Source organism: Nannobrachium achirus (genome assembly GCF_963921795.1).
Source record: "Nannobrachium achirus genome assembly, chromosome: 20".
Taxonomy (NCBI): Eukaryota; Metazoa; Chordata; class Actinopteri; order Myctophiformes; family Myctophidae; genus Nannobrachium; species Nannobrachium achirus.
The window spans coordinates 10,276,452-10,297,290 of record NC_137827.1 but is presented as its reverse complement, the minus strand read 5'-3'; the positions used below and the strand labels follow the sequence as shown (position 1 = coordinate 10,297,290).

Genomic DNA, 20,839 nt, shown 5'->3' with positions numbered 1-20,839 from the left:
GTTCTTCTTTCACACCATAAGATGGCACAATGCAGACCAAAATACAGGTGCAATTTTCCACTACTGTACCTATTGCAGCAATTTTCCACTACTGTACCTATTGCAAAACATATCTGAAAGCAAAAAGGTTTACCTTTGATGTGAAAGAGACAAATAGTTGTTCCTCGACTTCCTCAATACTGGGTTGCATATTAGTAACTTTGGATTCGAACTGATCTCTGGATTTGGCCTCATCTCTGGATTCGGCCTGATCTATGGATTCGGCCTGATCTATGGATTCGGCCTGATTTCCGGATTCAGCCTGATCCGTCTTGCGAGGCCTTCCCCTTTTCTTCTTGAGTTTCGGGGGTCCTGTGGTGGGGGTTGGTGGTACTTTTTCAGAAGGCAGTGCTTGTGTGTCGGCTGCAACAATACTAGGAGGAGGACAGGGAACGGGTGCTGCTGCTGCTGCCCCTTGGTTTGAAAAGTCCACCTCCATCCCAAGGTCTCCATCAGTGGAGAAAAAGTGCATGAGATCGCTAAGTGAAGGAGTGGGTGACAATGCATCACCGTCTAATGAGGAAAATGCTGGCGACAGCGGGGATGGGAGCGCAAGAGGAGACAGGCCTGCAGGGAATGGCAATGACTGGTCATGGTCAGTGGGGGAAGGGCAAGTAGCGCTGTCAAGATTTTGTTGTAGGCCAGAGTGGGACTGAGGCAACGGCGAGGAGGAGCAGTTGTCCTGGCTAGGCAACATCGATAAGGTACCGCAAGACAGTGAGGTTGGTTGAAATGACGTAAAAGTGGTTAAGAATGGGTCAGGTGGAGGCATCACTGTGTGCCATTTCAACTTATGACTGGGGATACTGGCACTTTCCGTTCTCTGTGTACGAGATACTGCTGATGGATTAGACCCAGCGGAAGCGAGGTTATGTCCAAAAGCTGCAGAGATATCCAGGGAAGGTAAAGGATCTGGTGAAGAGGCAGGTGACAAAGGCTCAAAGCTGATAGGAGAAGATTCACGGTCACGGAGCGAGTGGGTATGTCTTGTAAAGCCTGGGCTTTGTGTTCGTGTAGCAGCAATTGTCTCTGTGAATGGAGGGACTGGGGGAAATAACACTGTGTCAAGGGGTGATGACAACATTGGATATGTCGAACTAATGGAATGAGATGTGGGGACCGTGGACAGAGTTGCTTCAGAGGTATGAAATGACTGATTTGTGCTGGGTAATCGTGGTGCACAACCTGGTAGTAATGGTTCCGGGGTCACACGTTCAGGGATGGGAGCGAAGACTGGACAATCAGATCTTGGTTCCAACTGGTCTGCAGTTGGAAGGCCAGCTTGACCCGAAACCAGACCACCACTTTCATTTGCTTGATCGACGACATTTGCTCTCTGTCCTACAAGACACCGCTCGGAAACATCAACAGAGGCCTTGCTGGCAAACTTTGTGACTTGACTAATGCAAGCCTTTGGTGGATCAGCAAGGTCAGTGGATGGGTCTGTGACAGAACCACTGGAAACTGTGCTAGCCTGTGAAGATGTGGACGGCGATTCAGGCGGCAATCTTGTGGATGATTTTGGTTTGCTGGTGTGCCTGGGTTTCAGCGGGTGCTGCTTCAGAAAAAGAGCAAGGGCAGGCAGAGGCCCCCGCTGTTTGTGTGGTTTTGATGTCTCTTCGGATACTTCTGGTAGGATTTTCTGATCGTTTGATGCCGTTCTGTGATCTTTAGGTGGCATTTTCTGATCTTTCGTGGGCGTTTTCTGATCTTTAGATGGTGTTTTCTGGTCTTCAGGCAGTGTTTTGAGATCTTTAGATGGTGTTTTCTGGTTGATAGGTGGTGTTTTCTGTACTTCAGATGGTGTTTCCCTAACGGCATCGAATGGCGTTTTGTGATCTTCAGAGTCATAATGTGTTTTCTGAACCTTAAGTGTTTTGAGATCTTTAGATGGTGTTTTCTGGTCGTTAGGTGGTGTTTTCTGAACTTCAGATGGTGTTTTCTGAACTCTAAGTGTTTTGAGATCTTTGGATGGTGTTTTCTGGTCATAAGTTGGTGTTTTCTGAACATCAAATGGAGTTGTGTGATCTTCGGATTTAGACAGTGTTTTGAGATATTTAGATGGTGTTTTCTGGTTGTTAGGTGGTGTTTTCTGAACTTCAGATGGTGTTTTCTGAACTGATTCAGATGGTGTTGTGTGATCTTCAGAGTCAGAATGTGTTTTCTGAACCTTAAGTGTTTTGAGATCTTTAGATGTTGTTTTCTGGTCGTTAGGTGGTGTTTTCCGAACTTCAGATGGTGTTTTCTGAACCTTGGGGGGCAGTGTTTTGAGATCTCTACACTGCGTTTTCTGATCTTCAGATGATATTATGCGATCTTCAAGTAGTGCTTTTTGATGTTTAGATCGTGTTCTGGGAACTTGTGTTTTGTGATCTTCAGGCAGTGTTCCGTTATCTTTAGATGCTGTTTTGTGATCTTCCGATGGTGCTTTGTGGTCTTTAGATGGTGCTTTGTGGTCTTTACATGATGTTTTCTGAACTTCAGGTGGGGTTTTGTGATCTTCAGATGGTGCTTTGCGGTCTTTAGATGATTTCTGAACTCCAGGTAGCGTTTTGTGATCTTCAGATGGTGCTTTGCAGTCTTTAGATGATTTCTGAACTCCAGGTAGCGTTTTGTGATCTTCAGATGGTGCTTTGCGGTCTTTAGATGATGTTTTCTGAACTTCAGGTAGCGTTTTGTGATCTTCAGATGGTGCTTTGCGGTCTTTAGAGGATGTTTTCTGAACTTCAGGTGGCGTTTTGTGATCTTCAGATGGTGCTTTGTGATCTTCAGATGGTGCTTTCTGATCTTTGGATGATGTTTTCTGAAATTCAGGTGGTGTTTTCTGATCTTTATAAGGTGATTTATGATCATCTTCAGATGGCCTGATCTGAACTCCGGAAGGTCTTTTGTTGCCCGGGTAGGTGTTTAGGTGAGCCTTCTTCACAACATTGTCGTCTGTTATAATATTTACTTTACCCATATAACGCGTTGCAGGTGTCTTGGTTTTGATTCCCATTCCCTCCAGGTTGCATCTTTTCAGTGTGACGTGAGCCTCCCGAATCAGCTCAGAAAATAACTTCTGCGTTGGACGAGCATTACTGCTGTGGGAGAAAAAATAAAAAACAACACATTATTGCTCAACATTTTTGATATCCTAGTAAACATAAGGATCAATCTCGTTGATTATTCAGCTGTCATTCATACACATTTGGTCAGACCTTCAATGCAAAGTCAATTGTTCATAATGGAATACATTTATGAATTTAGTGTGTCATAATATGTCTGCTTATTATGGTGATCCAAAATACCAATACCAAGTCCATCTATCATAGAAGATAAAAAGAAAATATATGAACCATACGTGGTAGTGTATTACATGTGCGACAACGTTCTATGAAGAGCATAACAGAAGCAGACAAACATTTAGCAACATGTATAGCTTTCAAACAACTGGATGAACATGAAAAAGTAATGTTTGCTTGACATATACTGCTGGATATACTACACAAAGCTGTGTTCTCTCAAATATGTTGTCCACCAACGGCAGTGTTTAATATACTAGTATGACTAGTCAGGACACCTTTATTGATTAATTTATTAAATAACATGTTCTTACCAAGAACGTTCCGCAGTGGATATCTTAACAGGCTCGTCTATGTCTGTAGACGTTTTCTGAGGGACTGACGGAGGGCTTTTTTGGTCCAACAACCCTTTAGCACTTCTGGGCTTATGGTTTGCCAGTAAAGACTTCAAGTTTCTTTTCATGGAATTTCCCTCCTTAGGTGTTGAGCATTCTTCTTTCTTCAAGTCTTTGCCAGAGATTGACTTCAGCTTTAGACCCCATGAACTCGACCCATCCTCCTTCAATCCTTTAGCAAAAGGGTTGTAGTCAACCTTCAGCTGGGCAAACCTCGAGTTCTGATAGGCTGTTACCGCAATAAACTCTGTCTGGGGGAAAGTGAATGTAATGTGTGGGCTGCTGAGTTTAAAATCTTTGGGCGATTTGTCAGATGGAACTACGTGCAATCGTGGTATGTATTTGTGCAATGCATGCAAGACAAGCATCTCCTCTTGGTCTGAGACACTGTCGGTTAGCTTGAGTTTGTAAAAGGACACTGGATTCTGCATCCAGTGTTGACCTGTTGCTGGAGAATCTGGATGGGCGAAGGGACTACTTTTCACTTGCCGTTCTGCTCTCCCATCTCCTACCCAACCTTCCTCAGTCCACTTGTAATGGTTGCTATCCACCAGTTGGATGTCGATCAACAAAGAGTACTTCTTAGATGGCTCCAGGCCAGCAAGGCGGAAGCGGCAATAGGGAAACATCCTGCTACCTTGCTTGCTCAGAATCATCTCTGTTTTGCATCTGAAGAACTCGTTCCACATGTTGTTGTTATCTAGCGTGACCTTAATGCCTTTGCAGGTACTGTCTGCTGGCAGATTCTCTAAAGGCTGCGTCATGGGACATGTAGCAGACACTTTAACCATTTCCTTTGTTGAGGTCACGTGAGATCTAGTTTTTGTCTGCATCTTTGCCTCATCTCCATTGACAAGAAGGTCTTCTCCCATCCTGCCCTCGTTCGCCTTCCCAGGTTTCATGACAACAAAGCGACTAGACAGCGAGTCCGCTGCAGATGCTGCTGTGGGGGCTGCTGCCCCTTCGTTGTGACGCACCATTCCCCTCTTCTGCCTCGTGGTAGCCATGAACAAGTCACAGACATTTGAAGGCTTTCACTAGTCATACATGACTCCTGAAAAACAGACACAGTTATTCAGAAAGACAGACACCTTGGCTTGTCCCTTAATCTCAAAGGAAAATATGTAGACATCTCCAAACTGGTTATACAACTAGAATGAAAACCAACTCTATTCTAGGTTCTCAGGAGGTGAACTGAAATCAAATCCATCCATTAGAACCTCAGATTTGAGAATGGAGTTGGAGTTGATGTAGGAGACGTTTTCAAAAGGATTATTACACAAGAATGTTCTATTCAGAAGGTAAAATGTCATCTCAACAAGAAGAATAAGTGGAAGAGGAAGAGGCCACAGTGTTTAACTGGAACTTCCAGTTCTAGACGATAAAACTGGCCATGTCTACAGAGGTTAATCATCCTTAAAAGCTAATAAAATATACAATTTACATAAAGCTATACTCTGTAACTTTTCCAATAGAACTAATCTTAACATTGTCCTAACTATTAAATCGTAAGGTTTAGAACACCCAATTTCAGCCCCTAAAGCCTTCTTTATATGTTTTCTATGAGCCGTGAGGGGGGTTGCATTTCGCCGCAAAATTACGTCATCTGCATCTTTCCGTATACGTTGTATATACGTTGGCCAATCACAGCGCGGATCATACAGTTCTTCAGGAAGTAGCTTGCCTCTGCAACAGTGTTTACGCTGGTGTTGGAGTCTTGACTGTTACTCCCCAATGCCTGGTCGCAGAGGTCCGCGGCGACCCCGGGCGAAAAACAGCCGAAGAAAGCAATACCGCTACTGACCAGTAGTTGAGCAACTTCCATTGTATAGCTTTAAGCCTTTAACAAAGAACAAGTGGACATTTTGGTGGCACAAAAGAAAGAGCTGTGGGGTCACTAAAATCACTAACGGAATTCCCCTCGGGAACAGTAAACGTTGGTTTGTCGGTCTGTCATTCAGCAATTTGCTTATTTGACTATGAATTATCTTGTGGAAAGCTGACATTTTTGAAAAGGTCATGTGGCCACTGAAATGGTTAGGGTTCATCCTCCAGGAAAGACGAATGCGCTCCTCAGTAAGGGGCTTTGCACACAGGCATGATTTTTGGCACGGAAAAAACTGTCAATTTCTTTTCTTTTAAAGAAACCAATGATTCTCTAGTATGACCTCATGCACACCTGCTCCAAAATTGCCGTTCAGTGAGTTGCTTTGGCAGTGTTCCCGGTCGAACCCAGTTCAATTTTTTATACTTTTCGCATGCGGTAAAAACTCATCACTCCTTTTATGACTATTTTTCGGTTCTGCAGTGCGGATTCCGCACAGCATTGCACAACAAATCCAATGTGTTTTAATCATGCTGCAAACGGAAAAGGCGCAACTTTAAATATCGCACGTGTGTGCAAAGCCCTTAATGTTCATGGACATCCAGCAACAGTATTCTACTTTGAGATCTTGTGTGAATGTGGAAAATGTCAATCAATATGAGTGATCATCTGGGGAACATGGAGGTAACATGATTCCGCCATGGGTCGGTATTGAGTTCACAAGTTTACAATACAGCCTCCATCTGGGATCAGTCAGAGATTGGAGTTTACACCACCCGCGCAAAGGTTGAACCAATCAGTGGCAGCTATGGGCAGGATCTTGGCAAGACCAGGCGTGATGCCAACGAGAAGCGCTTGTTGCACTCTAGTCCTTCCATTATTCATCATGGCCACGAACAGGTCGGTGGTGCTGTCGGGTGTGCGCAGGGACTCAAGCCTTACATGAAAAACAGGCGTGTGTTTACTGTTTACTTTCCTGCTGGCGCAGCCAGCTACTATACGTCATGTAGACACAATCAATATGATTGGTTGGAGTTAGCATGCCCAGACACTGATAGATAGACTGTCCCATCCAAGCACCTGCCAAGTAGCTTGTAAACAGTGGTTGGGCTTGAGCGATCCCAGATCCAAGACTGAACTTAACTTGGGAACTCAATACCACCCGATCTAGCGTCAGGTTAGCATGAAGGTGCACAGCAAATTCTATGACAATATAGGCAGTAGTTTGAGATATGTTGGTTTGGTCGTGTACAGACGGACAGACCAACATTGATTAATTGAATACAAATGAACACAATGGAAACAAGCCCTTATGGATTTTTTATCATTGTAATAATTGTACTTCTTGTAATTCTATTTGAGAATTCAATCAATCTATTAAAATCAAAAAAGAAAATCATCCTTGGGGCACTGTAACCAGTAGGACTAAAAACCAAACTAAACACATTTATATTGGTTAATTAAATCTAAAATGTAAGTCAATTTATATGTAGAAGAAATCTGTTGCAGTCAGGATGTACCAGCATGGAACTTCATAAAAGTGGGCGTGTATCGATGTGCTGTTGTTTCGAGAGGCCAGTTAGTCCTTGGCTAACCTGCCGTCGCGGGTGAACGCTAACCTGCCAACGCAGGTGAATGCTAACCTGGTGAATGCTAACCCAAAGCCTAAACCTTAACCCTAACCGGAGTACTGGGGATTCGAGATTTTGCCTATACAACGTTTTTTTAAACCTGGGGACCGTCCCTCTAGCCCAGTCACACCATGATTTGTGATGCAACAAAACAGATGCAGAATGTCGTTGCAGTGAAAGGTTTCAGTCTGAAGCGAGTTCTGGTTGGCTCTTGTTATGTGTCCATGAGTGATTTGTTATTAAGAATCAAATCATTAGCAAGACTCGTGAACGATTCGTTCAAATCCTTGAAATGTGTCATTCACGCTTTCGTTCATAGCAAACCACACAGGATGGGAGGCCGCGTGTAGGCTACGCGAGGCGGCGTCATAAAAACACTCCCGCGATAGTGTTTTTCACAGGACGACTTGCTATGAACGGTAAACAGATCATGAATGAAATGATTCGTTCACCGAAATTAACAGGATTTCCCATCACTAGTTGGCTCACATTGGGTCAACTCGTCAAGCTAAACTAAGCTAGCAAAAAAAGTCTTTATTACTAATGACGCAGGGAACCCACCAAAAGAAGTGTCTCTCTTGCGCTTCTATACGCAAACTGTGCACAACTGTTCTCGCCAAACCTGGCCACAACAGGACATCCGGTCAATGCATTTCAATGAGAATGCGCCTTGACAAACGTTTTTGAGATAGTAATTCTACCCCGGTTTTTCTATGTAAAATGCAAACATGGCCGCCCTGTGAATATGGTCTATCAGCTGCTGTGGGCACTAGCTCACCTAGCACCGTCGTTCAGAACCCTGCATTGCATCATCTTGTTAAACCACACCCACCCTGGTGAAACACCCATCACAGCTAGCAATACGCTAGCTCAAATACATTGTTGGAGAGCAGGTATGAATAAAAGTCATAGTTAACCTAACTAACTAACCTAACCACATATGTCTCATCCCAAATGACATGCTAGTAGGCATACTTTTTAGCATTCAGAGTAAGAGAAAATCAACAGTAACTTCCCCGCAACCAGTTGAAAGCCTGCGTAGACTTGTTTTGCTGCTTACACAACAGACCAGTTACTTTGACTCCTTTAAACAGCACAACAAAGCAACCGAAGGACACCAACTTAGTATTTAAGTAGCCTAGCCACCTAACTACCTACCTGCCCAAAGACTTCATCAACAGCATTGACCTGCACAGTGCATCCACCAGCAGTAAACGTTAGCTTATTTGCATAGCAGCCATGGTCAAATAACAGGCCTGCTCAACCCACAGTTCCCAGGTTATAACTCACTGCATTGCTTTAGCTATATGCATAGCAATAACACACATTATATCATCCTTCGATTCAACCGTTTGTCACGACGTGATATCCAACATGGCGGCGGTTCGCAGTTCGAAGATGGCGACCGAGGAATGCGCACTACTCCCGAACCGTTGGGACGTGAGTGTTTGCAGTTTGCTTTCAACATGTATGCTTAACAACCGGACCTCAGGTTGACCCAGATAATTACCCAAACAGATACACATACAAACTGTCCAGGACAGGTACCTTTTCAACTACACATGGATTACCTTGTGACACATCGGTTATGATCACGTAACGTCGACGGCGCTGTTTTAATCCACGTGCTATCTCTCTCTTTTTTTTTCTCCCCCGCACAAACAACACAAAACATGGAGTCTTTTTGGGGGAGGTGAAAAAGCAGCCATGCGCTGGGCTCGTCACGTGACCATAGACGAGACCGCAAGTAGTGCGCGCGCAGCCTCTGGTCCGCCATTTTGTTCCTGTGTCGTGGTTCAAAAACAAACCCCGGTCGGTCCGGATCAGTAGAGGCAAACAGAAGAGAGACTGCTTGGCACGGCACGGCACCAATGCAGCGGACGGAGTGACAGATTACACCGAAGGCAGGGGGGCTCTCTCTCGGACGCAACCTGCGTGGTGTCGCCGTGGTGTGTTTGTGTTTGTGTCGTCTTTTCAATGGTCGTGTCGGTTCAGGTTTAGCAGTGCTTCTGGTCCGTTTTAGAGGCACCAACGACGTCCGGTTCCGGCACGCTTCGAGTCAAACGCCAGTGTTCAGGTTCAGTGTCTGGAGGTTGTTGTTTTTTGCGATAAAGAATCAGCACGTGAAACACATTCAGACGCATGTTATGATTCCAACCCTCTTCTATCTGTAATGGTAACGTTTCTGCTTGAACTGAAGCTGCATATAACCACGGCTAGTGTATGTGTGTGTTTGTCGAAACGTGTTCATGACCGTTGCTTTGTTCTTAACGTTCGCTATGGCCGTCCGGAGCACATGGCGTCTGCTGCTTATAACATTATGTCGGAGCTGTCTCTACAGTGAACCGAACATCGTCCGTCCATTGCTTCCATTTTAAACTGCAGTGCTGTTATGACATACTACACTACACATTTACACAGCACAACAGACACCTACGGTTCACCGACAATGTTAGAATAGTAGTTGAATGTTTTATGACAGATGTGGATGTCTGACTCTGCAACAGTAGTTTGATGTTAGGACATTGGTTTAATGTCGGAACCGTCGGGTTTAAAGCCCTTTACTTGCTCGGAATCATTATTTTTTTTAAATGATCAAGTAGGCCTATGTCAGTAACAACTAATATCAGAATGACAAACTTGACAAGTCCTCCTTTTTATGTGTGACTGTCTGATCACAAGCCAGTCAAAATGCTTAGACAATGTTGTCAGTATAGCCTACATTTTATTGTAGGCTATTCTATATAGGCTATTCGTGGCTAAGGTTTTGATGACACGGCTCTGTATGTCATATCAATGTCAACAGTACAGACAGTACACAGTTATACACTGAGATTACAAGAGCTTGGACAGTAGTCATTTATGGTTATTATACTGTGTTTCTGTTTACTGTAATTTCTTGTCATTTTTGCAATACAGTTGTTTGACAGTGTGCTTGCACAAATGAAAATAAATCCAAAAGATATAGTCACTTTTGGGTGGAAACATATGTCCCAAACCCTTAATTTTCAGGATTCAAATTCAAAAGTAGCATATCTGACAAAATAGTGACAATGCTGCCGCTCATCTGCCAGTAGTGAGGTGCTAAAGCCAAAATAGAGCACGATGAAAAATTAAAGGGGGTGTGCGCAGGGCCTCCCTTTAACTTTCCAAAAGCAGCAGATCTAAAAGGGAGCTTGCAGATCTGCTACTTTTGACACTTACTAGTGTGATGCTGTATTATGATCAAGTAGGACATTAATTTACGATAACACAAAAAGCCAGACAACAAATGATGTAAACTGGATTTCATATTCTATCCAATTGTTTCCGCGAGAATTTACTGTAGCATTATGTGTGAGACTCATCCGGAGAACAGCAGACATACAAGCTCACGTTGCGTCGCAAGCTTGTAGATCACTCTCGGCTGCGTCGCCGGAACTGCCGCACACCACCTGCACGATGGGACGTTGGAAACCTGTGGATAGTATGGGCGATTTACAGTGAAATCTGTAATATCTACACCTCTGGGATGTTCCTGTATGCCAAGCCACGGATTCTCCTCCACACATCACAGCAGATTTCTCCTTCCCTTGCGATTAAATTCCAATTCAAAGGAGCTTTATTGGCATTAGAAAACAGTTTACATTGCCAAAGCACTTGTTAAAATATTATGAAAATTGGGAAACATATATTCAGGTTGGGGGCTAGGGGGGGTACAGCATTGTGAAAACAGAGCTATGTCACATTGCGTCGTTATATACATGTAAATACAGTATAAAGCTTTTTGAAACATAGCAGCAAACCTTTGCAGCCATTTTCTCTTTTTTTAATGTGTTTAAAGGTAGCAGCTCTGTTTATATGTGCAGTAGCTCTAGAGGTGTACGCCGTACCATCCATCATCTGCAGGTGTTCACTGTGATGTCCTTTCACTTGCATCAGCCAGCAGCCTTGTTGATTGGCCGAACCGGAGGTAGGGAACGCTCCGCTGTGTTCACTTGGACCACGCAGAGGTGCTGAAAGTCGGGGCGGCTGAAGATTTACAATTCTGTCCACTTGGATGGCGCAGAGTCAGCTCAAGCAGACTTTGCAACGCTCGGCTCATGTCTGCTTGAGACGGCGCGCCTCTGTCGTCTGCACCGAAAACAAGCGCTCCTTTACAAGGCATCTCCACCTGTATAGGCCTACCTGGCTTTCGCTTCCTCCACACGTAGAACGCCTCATGCGAATAGAGCAGGGGTAGGCAACCTGCGGTATAGGTAGCTGCTCTCCATTGGTTCCTGTTGCTGTGGCAAAAACAATTTATAATAGTAATTTAGAAATGAATGACACTTAATGTTTACTACTTTTAAGTTATTGTTCTAGGCCTACACCTACAGTTATTCTTGAGTTCTCTAACTGTAATATACATACATACCGGTATATACTGTACATGCATGCATACATACATACAGAATGTAATAGTACATACATCCTGAAGGCATTGTGATCTCTGGTGAAAATTAACAAACATCAAAATTGCACAACAGGCACACTGCAAACTAAATGAAGTCTCCAAAAACGTCTAAAATGTGTATTGTTTTTTTATTATTTTGTGGCCAGAAATGGTCCTTTTGATCATATAAGGGCTGCCTATCTCTGGAATAGGGAAAGGAGTGCAGACATCCACTCATGATCCTGTAGTGGGTCTGATATGACAACTGGTTCACAAACACAACTGGCTGTCTTATCTCAACCACTGTGTTGACTTACGTGATGTGAAACGATGCCTAGATGTTTTGACAGATAAGACTATTCAACAGCGAACAAGTATAATACATAGGTTATTTGATCGAGATGACATAGGCCTATAACACCTGATAATGTATGAAATGGCAGACATTTGTGCGCAGGAAGAATTTGCATGATGAATGACTAGAAGATGTGGAGGTTGGACGAGTAGAGTAGTTTTGATAATGTATTCATGATGATCTGAATGACATGTCTTGAAACAGATTACATTTTCTTTCTTCTTTTTTTAACAAACTACAAAATATTACATTTACTGGAAATAACAGTGGGTCTGACAACCCTAGTGTTTTATGACTACCTTGTTGCATGTACTCCCTTGTGCAAGGCACTACTGCAATGGGTGTTTTAGGGGGGCGTTTATTGAAAAGAAAACCAGTACTTTGTGTCTTATGTATTGAATTTGAACAGCATGTGCCAAACAATGAGAAATGGCATTTTATGACTGCACAAGCTTGAATAGATTATGTGGAAGCTACCTTTGATCCTGAGAAATTACATGTACCCAAAGGGACTGCAAACGAGAAATTACTTTTAAATGGAGGGCATGTTGACGTCATTGGGAGTGGCGTCTTTTCCAAGGTCTCCATCTTGAACAGGAGGAGGAGAAGAACTCCTTTCGTCAGTTCGTTCGTGTTCACTTCTGCCATGTCTGTTTTTCTCCTGGAAAGAATACCTCCTCTAATGTCGTCTCGGATTAAGCTCTTTTTCACCCCCACACCAAAAAACAGAACCTGCTCAACTGAAACCTGTAGCCGTGTGGAAAATCAACATGCCTAGCTTGTCGTGCATGCTTGCATTATCTGATTATAATCTGCATGTCTGACTGTTAGGATTGAATTGTAGTATCCTAATCTGCAAACGAAACGACGCTTCCGAGGGGGTTTCGTTTGGATTTACGCCACGGTCCATTTCACACAGGATCAGCTGTTCACTTTGTGTTAAATCTGCGTTTGTTTTTTTCGTTTGTTTACACTTTCCATGTGTTTTATTTGGATGTGTGGATAGATGCGTGTTGCTGCAACCAGTGACAACATTGTGTATCAGATGAGATCACTGGTTGTTGGAGGGTGCCATCCATGAATACAACCCTATGATTATTGTGATTTATTTAGGTTAAATGTAGCTACATCCCAGTGTTTTTGTCCTTTGTTTCTGTACGTGGTCCCAACCCCCGTGTGTGTGTGTGTGTGTGTGTGTGTGTGTGTGTGTGTGTGTGTGTGTGCGCGTGTGCGTGCGTGCCTGTGGTGCGGTGCGGTGCAGAAAGAATAGAGTCTTGAATGCAAGGGAGGGAACCGTGTTCAGGACAATGTTTAGGCCCTGCGAAAATGTATGTTTTTTTTTGTTTTTTTTCCCCCCGCACCGAATGTTTGAATGGCATCTTAAAACAGTTCAATCGCAATTAGGGTGACCAGATGTCCCCCTTTGCGAGGGACAGTCCCACATTTCCATGACTTTTCAGGCGTCCCCCAAATTGAGACTCTGTCCCACATTGTGAGTGGCAGTTGTGGATGGGCTGATTGCTCAAGTCAAGAGCTCACAGCAATCTAGACTGTACCACACTGGACTACTGGAATACATTATAGGGAAGAGTATTCCATTGTAAATCTCTCTCATTGTCTCTTTTCCCTGCAAGATATGTTTTTAAGCCTGTTAATAAAATAACATGAGAAATATCCCCTATATGGGGGCAAATAACACATTAATAGGCAGTATTAGGGATATGGTTGAATATGGCATCAAAGCATAAGCATTTATTAGCAATTTAAGTAATAATTTGCTATTAATCCCCCGCCCGGCTGTCCCACATTGTCACACACAAGTGGTAGTTCTGTCCCTCAAATGAACAGTTTGGATCTGGTCACCCTAATCGCAATGTGTAGAATATGGATGCAATCTCAGGGAATGTGGGATTTTCCCAGCAAGACGAGCATTTTCCCCTTCCCTCCAATAAAAATGTATTATTTTTAAGTGAAAATACTATGCACTGCAGTTTAAGGCAGAGCTCTCTTTAAACATGTTCGTGTCAAGGACCATGTTTTGTATAGCCTATGTAGGCCTTTTTGGCTGCGGACACCCACTTGCCTTGGCTTGGGAGAAGAATGTGTGCCAGGGACACCGTAATATAGATTTGTCAGCACCATCTAAAGCCCCTTTTCCACTGGCCCAACACCACTCCACACCGCCTACTTGTGCCACTACAAGGACCTGGTACAAAAAAGTATCCAATCTAGATTAGGTCTGAGCTAGGCCAAACAGGGACTTCATAATGGCTGATCACTCGCTGACTTTTCATTTAGACCACCAGGATATAGTTGTATTGTGTTATAACCACTATTATAATCTATTGTGTATTAATTATCATAGTAATACATTAATACTTTATAATGTGTTATAATCCATTATAGTGTATTATAATTTAGGGTAGTTGTAATACAAATTTATATTGTATTATAATCATAGTTAAAAGGGTCAATTTGTTTCTTACCGATAGGGGTACTTTTGTGTAATGGAAAATGTAGATATTTCTTTTTTGTGGTGTGGTGCTAAAGCTGCAGTCGAAAAGGGGCTTTATTACAGTGAGCATTCAAATGTTGCTTCGAGTTCCAACTGTTTGTTTAGCTGAACCCGGGAGGCAGTGGGTTAATATGGGTGCATTGAGTAGACTAGGCCCGGTTCGGACCTCCCTGGGGGGTGGGTATTCTACCATGGTTCTGGGACAAACTATTAAAACATGAACATTTTAGAAATTCGTCAGAAAAAAATAACTCATAATAGGCCTACCTTTTATTCATGCCAGTACAACATAGTTCTGTTGACAGATCTGAAGCCAGTTTGCACAGGTAAGAAACATTGACATTACACGTTTTCAAGTCTAAAAAGGTTTTTGAATTTAAGTAGTACCAGTATAGGTATCAGTCCAGAAAGCAGTGTTCAGACATCACATAATCACCTTCTATAATATTAAAACTTGGTCTCCCTTGATATCCCAAAACACACACAACGGTCCAGTAAAGATGAAAGACATGGTTACTTCAAGCATCTTGTTCTTGTATGGACGTGACACTAGTTAAACCAGCCAGTTGCATTTCTTGGCAGCCAAAGTAAGTAATATAAAATTAAGTTTCAAATACCCAATGGCTACCTGGTGCAGATGCTGCTACTAAACTGGCTGGCAGCTAGGAGTCATTTCATGCCAGCCATAACAATATCCCATATCTACAACACAATATACAACATCTACAGGTACAGGACACTGACACAAGCCAATATTGGCATATTCGTGTCAAATTACAATTATAAAATATTTAATCACAGCTAGTAGAGTAGGTGGTCCCATTAAAATGCTTATTAGCGTGCATCATAATCACAGTGAAAGCATTGTTAGGGTTCCTGAAATGACAGTGTTTTTTGTTTTTTACACAGAAATGCCCAACTTCTACAGCACACACTGACAACTGGCAGCATTGGTTCAGTTCATAATTTCACAGTTAATAGTGAGCTTCTAATGAGGTTATCTATTCATAATGTGCATAAATCATCATTGGCCTTATGGTCCACATACAAGAAATAAGATGTAATAAGCTATTAAGGCATTCATCATAAGAATCTGCTACATATTAGTATGTTGGTCAAAACCAGTGGTTTGAAGTGACAATAAATAAAAAGATGGGGGGGGGGGGGGGGAGAGGGTATCATTTCAACACTGCACAGACTACAGAGCACGAAGGGTATAAATCCCAAAGGGTTCCCAGTTCGAATCCGGGCTCCCCCTGAGTTAATGTCGAAGGGTCCTTGGGCAAGACTCTGAACCCCTAATTGCCTCCGGTGAGTAGGTTGGTGCCTTGCATGGCTTCCTCCGCCACCGGTGTATGAATGTGTGTGTGAATGGGTGAATGTAATGCACAATCTATGTAAAGCGCTTTGGATTAAAAGCGCTATATAAATGCACCATTTACCATTTACCATTTACAGTATTGTCAGAAGATGTGACATTAAAATGTTTAAATAAATTGTTACTCCAACACAGTGGCATGTCCCCCAGGCTGCAGACATTAGTGACCCACATCCAGAATGTCCCATCCGTGACAGGTCTCTGTTCAACAGGGGTGTCACACCAAATTCTGGGCCCTGGGTACAAGGATCCACTCACATTTTGTGTTTTAACTATTGAAAAATAGCAGATATACAAGCTCACAGCGGGCTTGTAGATTTGCTATTTTTGAAAAGTCTTGAATATTTCAAATCGTTCCAAGGTTTTTTGAAAAACCTATGTTTCTATGTCAGTGGTAATTAAGGCCCCTCCACCTTGGGCCCTAGTAACTTTCCCCCCTTGTGACACCCCTGCTGTTCAAGACAAAAGGCCAAACAGAATCGAGGACCAAGCGAACATAATTTTTGGCAAGTCTTCTATAAATATATCCTATTGACTGGTAATATGTCGGTGTTAAAAGTCCATGAGTTGTAGTGACTGGATGAGGAGTGGGTTAGTTTACTTCATGACATGTTGGTGTAGCTGGTTTATGAACGGCCTATCTTAAAGGAGTAGTTCACCCCCAAAATGACCTTTCTTCTATTGATTACTCGGGCCAAGGAGACTTGAGTTCAATAATTATTTTAGTTTTTTGTTGCAAGGCAATAATTTGATTAAAATAAATGTACCCCCATTGATTCCCGGTTGGAGACGCAAATGCATGGGGGTGCATTTACTATGATTTTTTTTGTCTTAGGAATGCGACAAATACAAAAAAAAATAGACATGGGATGCGATTAAAATTTGTAATCTAATTAATTACAGGCTCTGTGATTAATTAATCGCAATTAATCACATTTTAATCGCACACCGATATTTGACCTGAGAAGCATTTTTTTTTCAAGTAAAACACATTTTGTTTTACGAGTGAATCAACGAGTGAGTTTTTTAAATCTAAATTTCGCATCCACTGGGCCAAGCAAAGCGCTCTGATCGGCTACTTCTCCCTTTTCCGTTTGTTGTCTCTTCTTGGTTGGTGCATCGCTATGATCGGTATGCCCGAAACTGAAGGTTATGTGGTGCAAAAACTAAGTGCGATTAAAACGCGTTCATTTTTTTAATCGCGTTAATTTTCTGTAATTAATTAATCGCAATTAATCAGTCAAAGTCCCAGCCTTAAAAAAAATATTATTTAACTCAAGTCCCCATAGCGCGAGTAACGTTAGGAAAAAAAGTCATTTTGGGGGTGAACTACTCTAGTGTTCAAACTGGATGTGCAAAAAGTCATTTAAAGTGGTCTACAAAGTCAAACACAGTGTGTGCCTTGTTGTAAAACAGGAATCATCTCCTGTTTATCCAAAAGTATTGTTGGTACATAAGTGGATAAAATATAATTTAGTAGCATTTCTCATTAGAATTCTTGTGGTTGATATAAAAACTAAACTCGGTTATAATAATGCATGACCTATAAAACACCGGAAGTAATTGTGCCGTTTTGCTTCAGGCCTCACGTTGGTACCATATCGGGCAGAAACCTCTTATGTCCATATACTTCATCACACTACAGTGTCACACAACAGTAGCAGATCCACAAGCTCGAAACATGGTACTACGCGACACGTTTTGAGCTTGTAGATCTGCTACTTTTGCAGTTTTATTTGAATCCTGAAAAGTTATGTTTTGGAGATATGAGGTTTCAACCCGACAAGAGAAGATAATGGAATCTATCCCTCTATTAAGTCTAATTTATAAACTATCGCTTGCCAATGAGAACTTGTGGAAGATTTGTCACGACACGAGTATAATTTAGCACAATGTTGTTGTTGTTTTTTTGTTTTGTTTTTTAAATGTGAAGTTCTTCTGATAATAATAATTGCAATATTGTTTATAGCAACAGTGGTCTCCCTGTTGCTATAACAGTAACAGTTCTTTAGAGCAGGGGTTCCCAAACTTTTTTTTTTCTCAGGGTAGCCCATAAATATATATATTTTTTTAATCTGAGGCACCCCTACATTATAATTTTCACTCCCAGCACCTTATATTTATAACATATCGTCGTTGTTGGGTGGAAACCTTGTATGTTCAAAACCATTCGTTTTGTATTTATCATCTATAAAATGTACTAAACTAGTGAAAACAGCCGATCTACAAGCACACAACGCCTCGCATCACTAGTTTTGTGTGACTTTGTACTTCAAGTTTAAAATGATACTAAACATTTTTTGTCCAAATAAATTCCAAATATTTATCAAATGATCTCGTGGCACCCCTGGACTGCCGTCACGGCACCCCAGGGTGCCCCGTCACCCACTTTGAAAACCCCTGCTTTAGAGAACAGAATCAGGAGAGATTCTTTTCATGGCTATGTTCCCTCAACCCTAGGTTAGGTTTAGGCATAGTGGTTAACATTCACCAGCGTCGGCAGGTTAGCATTTCAACAGGTTAAACATTCACCCAGCGTCGCTGAGGGAACATAGGGCTGAGGGAACTCGGTTCCAATTTTCTCACTTTTTTTCCCTCCATCACTTTCAAGAACTTGTATTACTTGTCCATCCTGATTGGATACATGTATCCCAACCTGAAAATGCATTTTCATGTTACTGAACAAACAGGCTAGTATAGCAATGATTACCATCGGAACATAGAGCAATTTAAAACTCATAATTATCATCAGTGTCAAGTTCAATCACTCAAACAATAGAACCAAGCCTAGCTGGCATGTGGTTGAAATGAGCTTATCGCCTCTGTCAGGTGGAAACCTCATTATGTCCAGAACTGTTACCTTTCAGGAGTCAAATTCAAAAAGAGCAAAAGTAGCAGAGAGACAAGCTTGTGGACTTGCCACTTTTGATCCTTTTGCGTCACACTAGTATGATCAAGTAGGGCTTTAATTAACAAAACAAAGCAAAAAAATTAATTAAATATATGGAGATAAGAGGTTTCTGCCCGACAGCAGCAACATTTGTGTCAGTGTGAACATGTGCAAAATTCTAAATACATACATTAATAAAAGGCAATGTGCAGCAGTCCAGAGGCTAAACACGTTATCCCTAGAATAGCCTTCACGTCGCCTTCAGTGGGCCGTCTGTAGAATGCATGACGTGCATGCTCTCCCATCACCGTTGTCCTGCTGGCTTCCATTTCAACCCGACTCACCAGGGAGAGAGGAATTGGATTTATACAGTTGCATACAGGTTGTACAGGGGGGCGGGGGGGAGTTGCACGTTGGTCCCAGAGCCCCCTATTGGAGAGTCGCGCCACTCCTGTTCACTTCATGGGGCCAGGTCTTCTACATACACATCTATTGGCGAATAGTGACGAAGCGCGAGCCGGAAGTTTACAGAATGCATGGCAGTCTATTAGGGAAAAAGTGACGTTTCGAGTTGCACGAACCACGTGAACGACGCCGTTTTCTGACCCCGCATTGGCAGAACTCTCTAATATAGGGGTCTTCAACGTTTTCAGGCCAAGGACCCCTTAGTTGAGAGAGATGAAGCAGGGACCCCCTCTACCTTTTCGTAGATTCCATATAGTTTCGTCGTTTGACAGCACAATCAGCAGTGTATTTGGATTCATGTTAATTTGTGTTTTCAGAGATTTAACCACTTGAGCCGTCATTACCTAATAAACTTGACCTTTCACTCTGTACTTAGTCTGCTCTTTTTCCCCAAAAGGCCACCAAAGCTCTTTGCTGAAAATAGCCGATCTACAAGCTCACAATCAGTGTGAGGCGTTGTGAGCTTGTAGATCTGCTATTGTTGACTACAGTTCTCAGAATATGGACACTAGGGTTCAAGTTGTTCATATAAAAAGGATTGGAAGATTTGGAGGACCCCCTGTAGTAACTCTGAGGACCCCTTAGAGGTCCCGGACCCCCTGTTGAAGACCCCTGCTCTAATACAAGGCTCTGGTTGGTCCCATTTCCTAGTCCATATCAGATCCAGAACCCGTCACACGTTAATGACCACGTCATCCTCTTCGTCCCTCAACTCGTCCTGTAAGGTGTCCGTCGACTCTCTCCCGCCGCCTCCCGTCACCCCCGCGGCAGCGGGGTCTTCCTCCTCGCCCTCCAAGGTGCTCCGGGGTCCCAGGATGTACCTGTAGTCTCCCCCGATGGCGAACGCCGCCCCCGAAGACACCATCAGCCAGTCCTTCTCGTCCGTGCCGTCCTCCATGCCGCCGCCGCCGCCACCACCGACGCGCTGCCACGGCACGCCCCAGGGGGGCTCTTCCCCGCCGGGCCCGGGGGGAGGGGCCCCTGCCACGGCCCCTCCTCCTCCATGCTCTAGGGGCGCAACGATTAATAGATTAAACGCAATCGAATCGATTATTAAATGAGTTGCCAACTGATTTAGTAATCAGCAACTAGCTGGAATTTGTATTAATACCCTGCAGGAATACACGGTCAAGAACAGAAAATAGACTTGAATATTTAACTTTAAATTACCTATTTGAAAAGAGTACCGTTACCCTTTAGCCTGACAAATGTGTAGATATTCTTTAATCAAATGTATGCTGTCAGAAAAGGGTATTTATTTTGTTTATTTTCTTTTATTAGCAACCTAAACCTAATGTAATAAATTATGTGTTTGTGAATTAATTATTAATCTTTAATTCATTTGTTGTTACATGTCTAAAAGAACCTTGAATCTAATTTAATAGCTAAATAAGTGCCATAATCCGATTAATCGTTTAAATAATTGTCCGATTAATCGATTATAAAATGAATCATTAGTTGCAGCCCTACTGTGCTCTGAGGATTTGACAATATGAACATTTCATGTCACGTTATTGCGATCAAAGAAGTTGCGATTTGCAATATTATCGCGATAATCCAAATATCCCATCCATTATGCTGGGGTGGAACATTTTCCAAAAAATCTAATAGCAGGTCTACAAGCTCATAACGTGTCACGTTGTGAGCT

At 42.7% G+C, this 20,839-nt stretch overlaps 2 protein-coding genes across 2 annotated transcripts in view; both read right to left on the bottom strand.

Moving 5' to 3' along the window:
- The window catches only part of mgaa (MAX dimerization protein MGA a), a gene marked incomplete at its 3' end in the record, with an annotated part of 28,629 nt that extends 19,793 nt beyond the window's left edge, over positions 1-8,836 (bottom strand). Inside the window, exons 1-3 of the mRNA XM_080750820.1 lie at positions 8,746-8,836; positions 3,638-4,772; positions 134-3,122 (exon numbers count right to left, since the gene is read on the bottom strand). Of these exons, the coding sequence (XP_080606946.1) occupies positions 134-3,122; positions 3,638-4,725 (4,077 nt within the window). The 5' untranslated portion in view covers positions 4,726-4,772; positions 8,746-8,836. The remainder of the gene's footprint in view (positions 1-133; positions 3,123-3,637; positions 4,773-8,745) is intronic.
- A 5,870-nt stretch (positions 8,837-14,706) lies between these two features.
- tyro3 (TYRO3 protein tyrosine kinase) overlaps positions 14,707-20,839 on the bottom strand; it is a 58,542-nt gene continuing 52,409 nt past the window's right edge. The window contains exon 20 of the mRNA XM_080750550.1: positions 14,707-20,199. Within this exon, the coding sequence (XP_080606676.1) occupies positions 19,865-20,199 (335 nt within the window). The 3' untranslated portion in view covers positions 14,707-19,864. The remainder of the gene's footprint in view (positions 20,200-20,839) is intronic.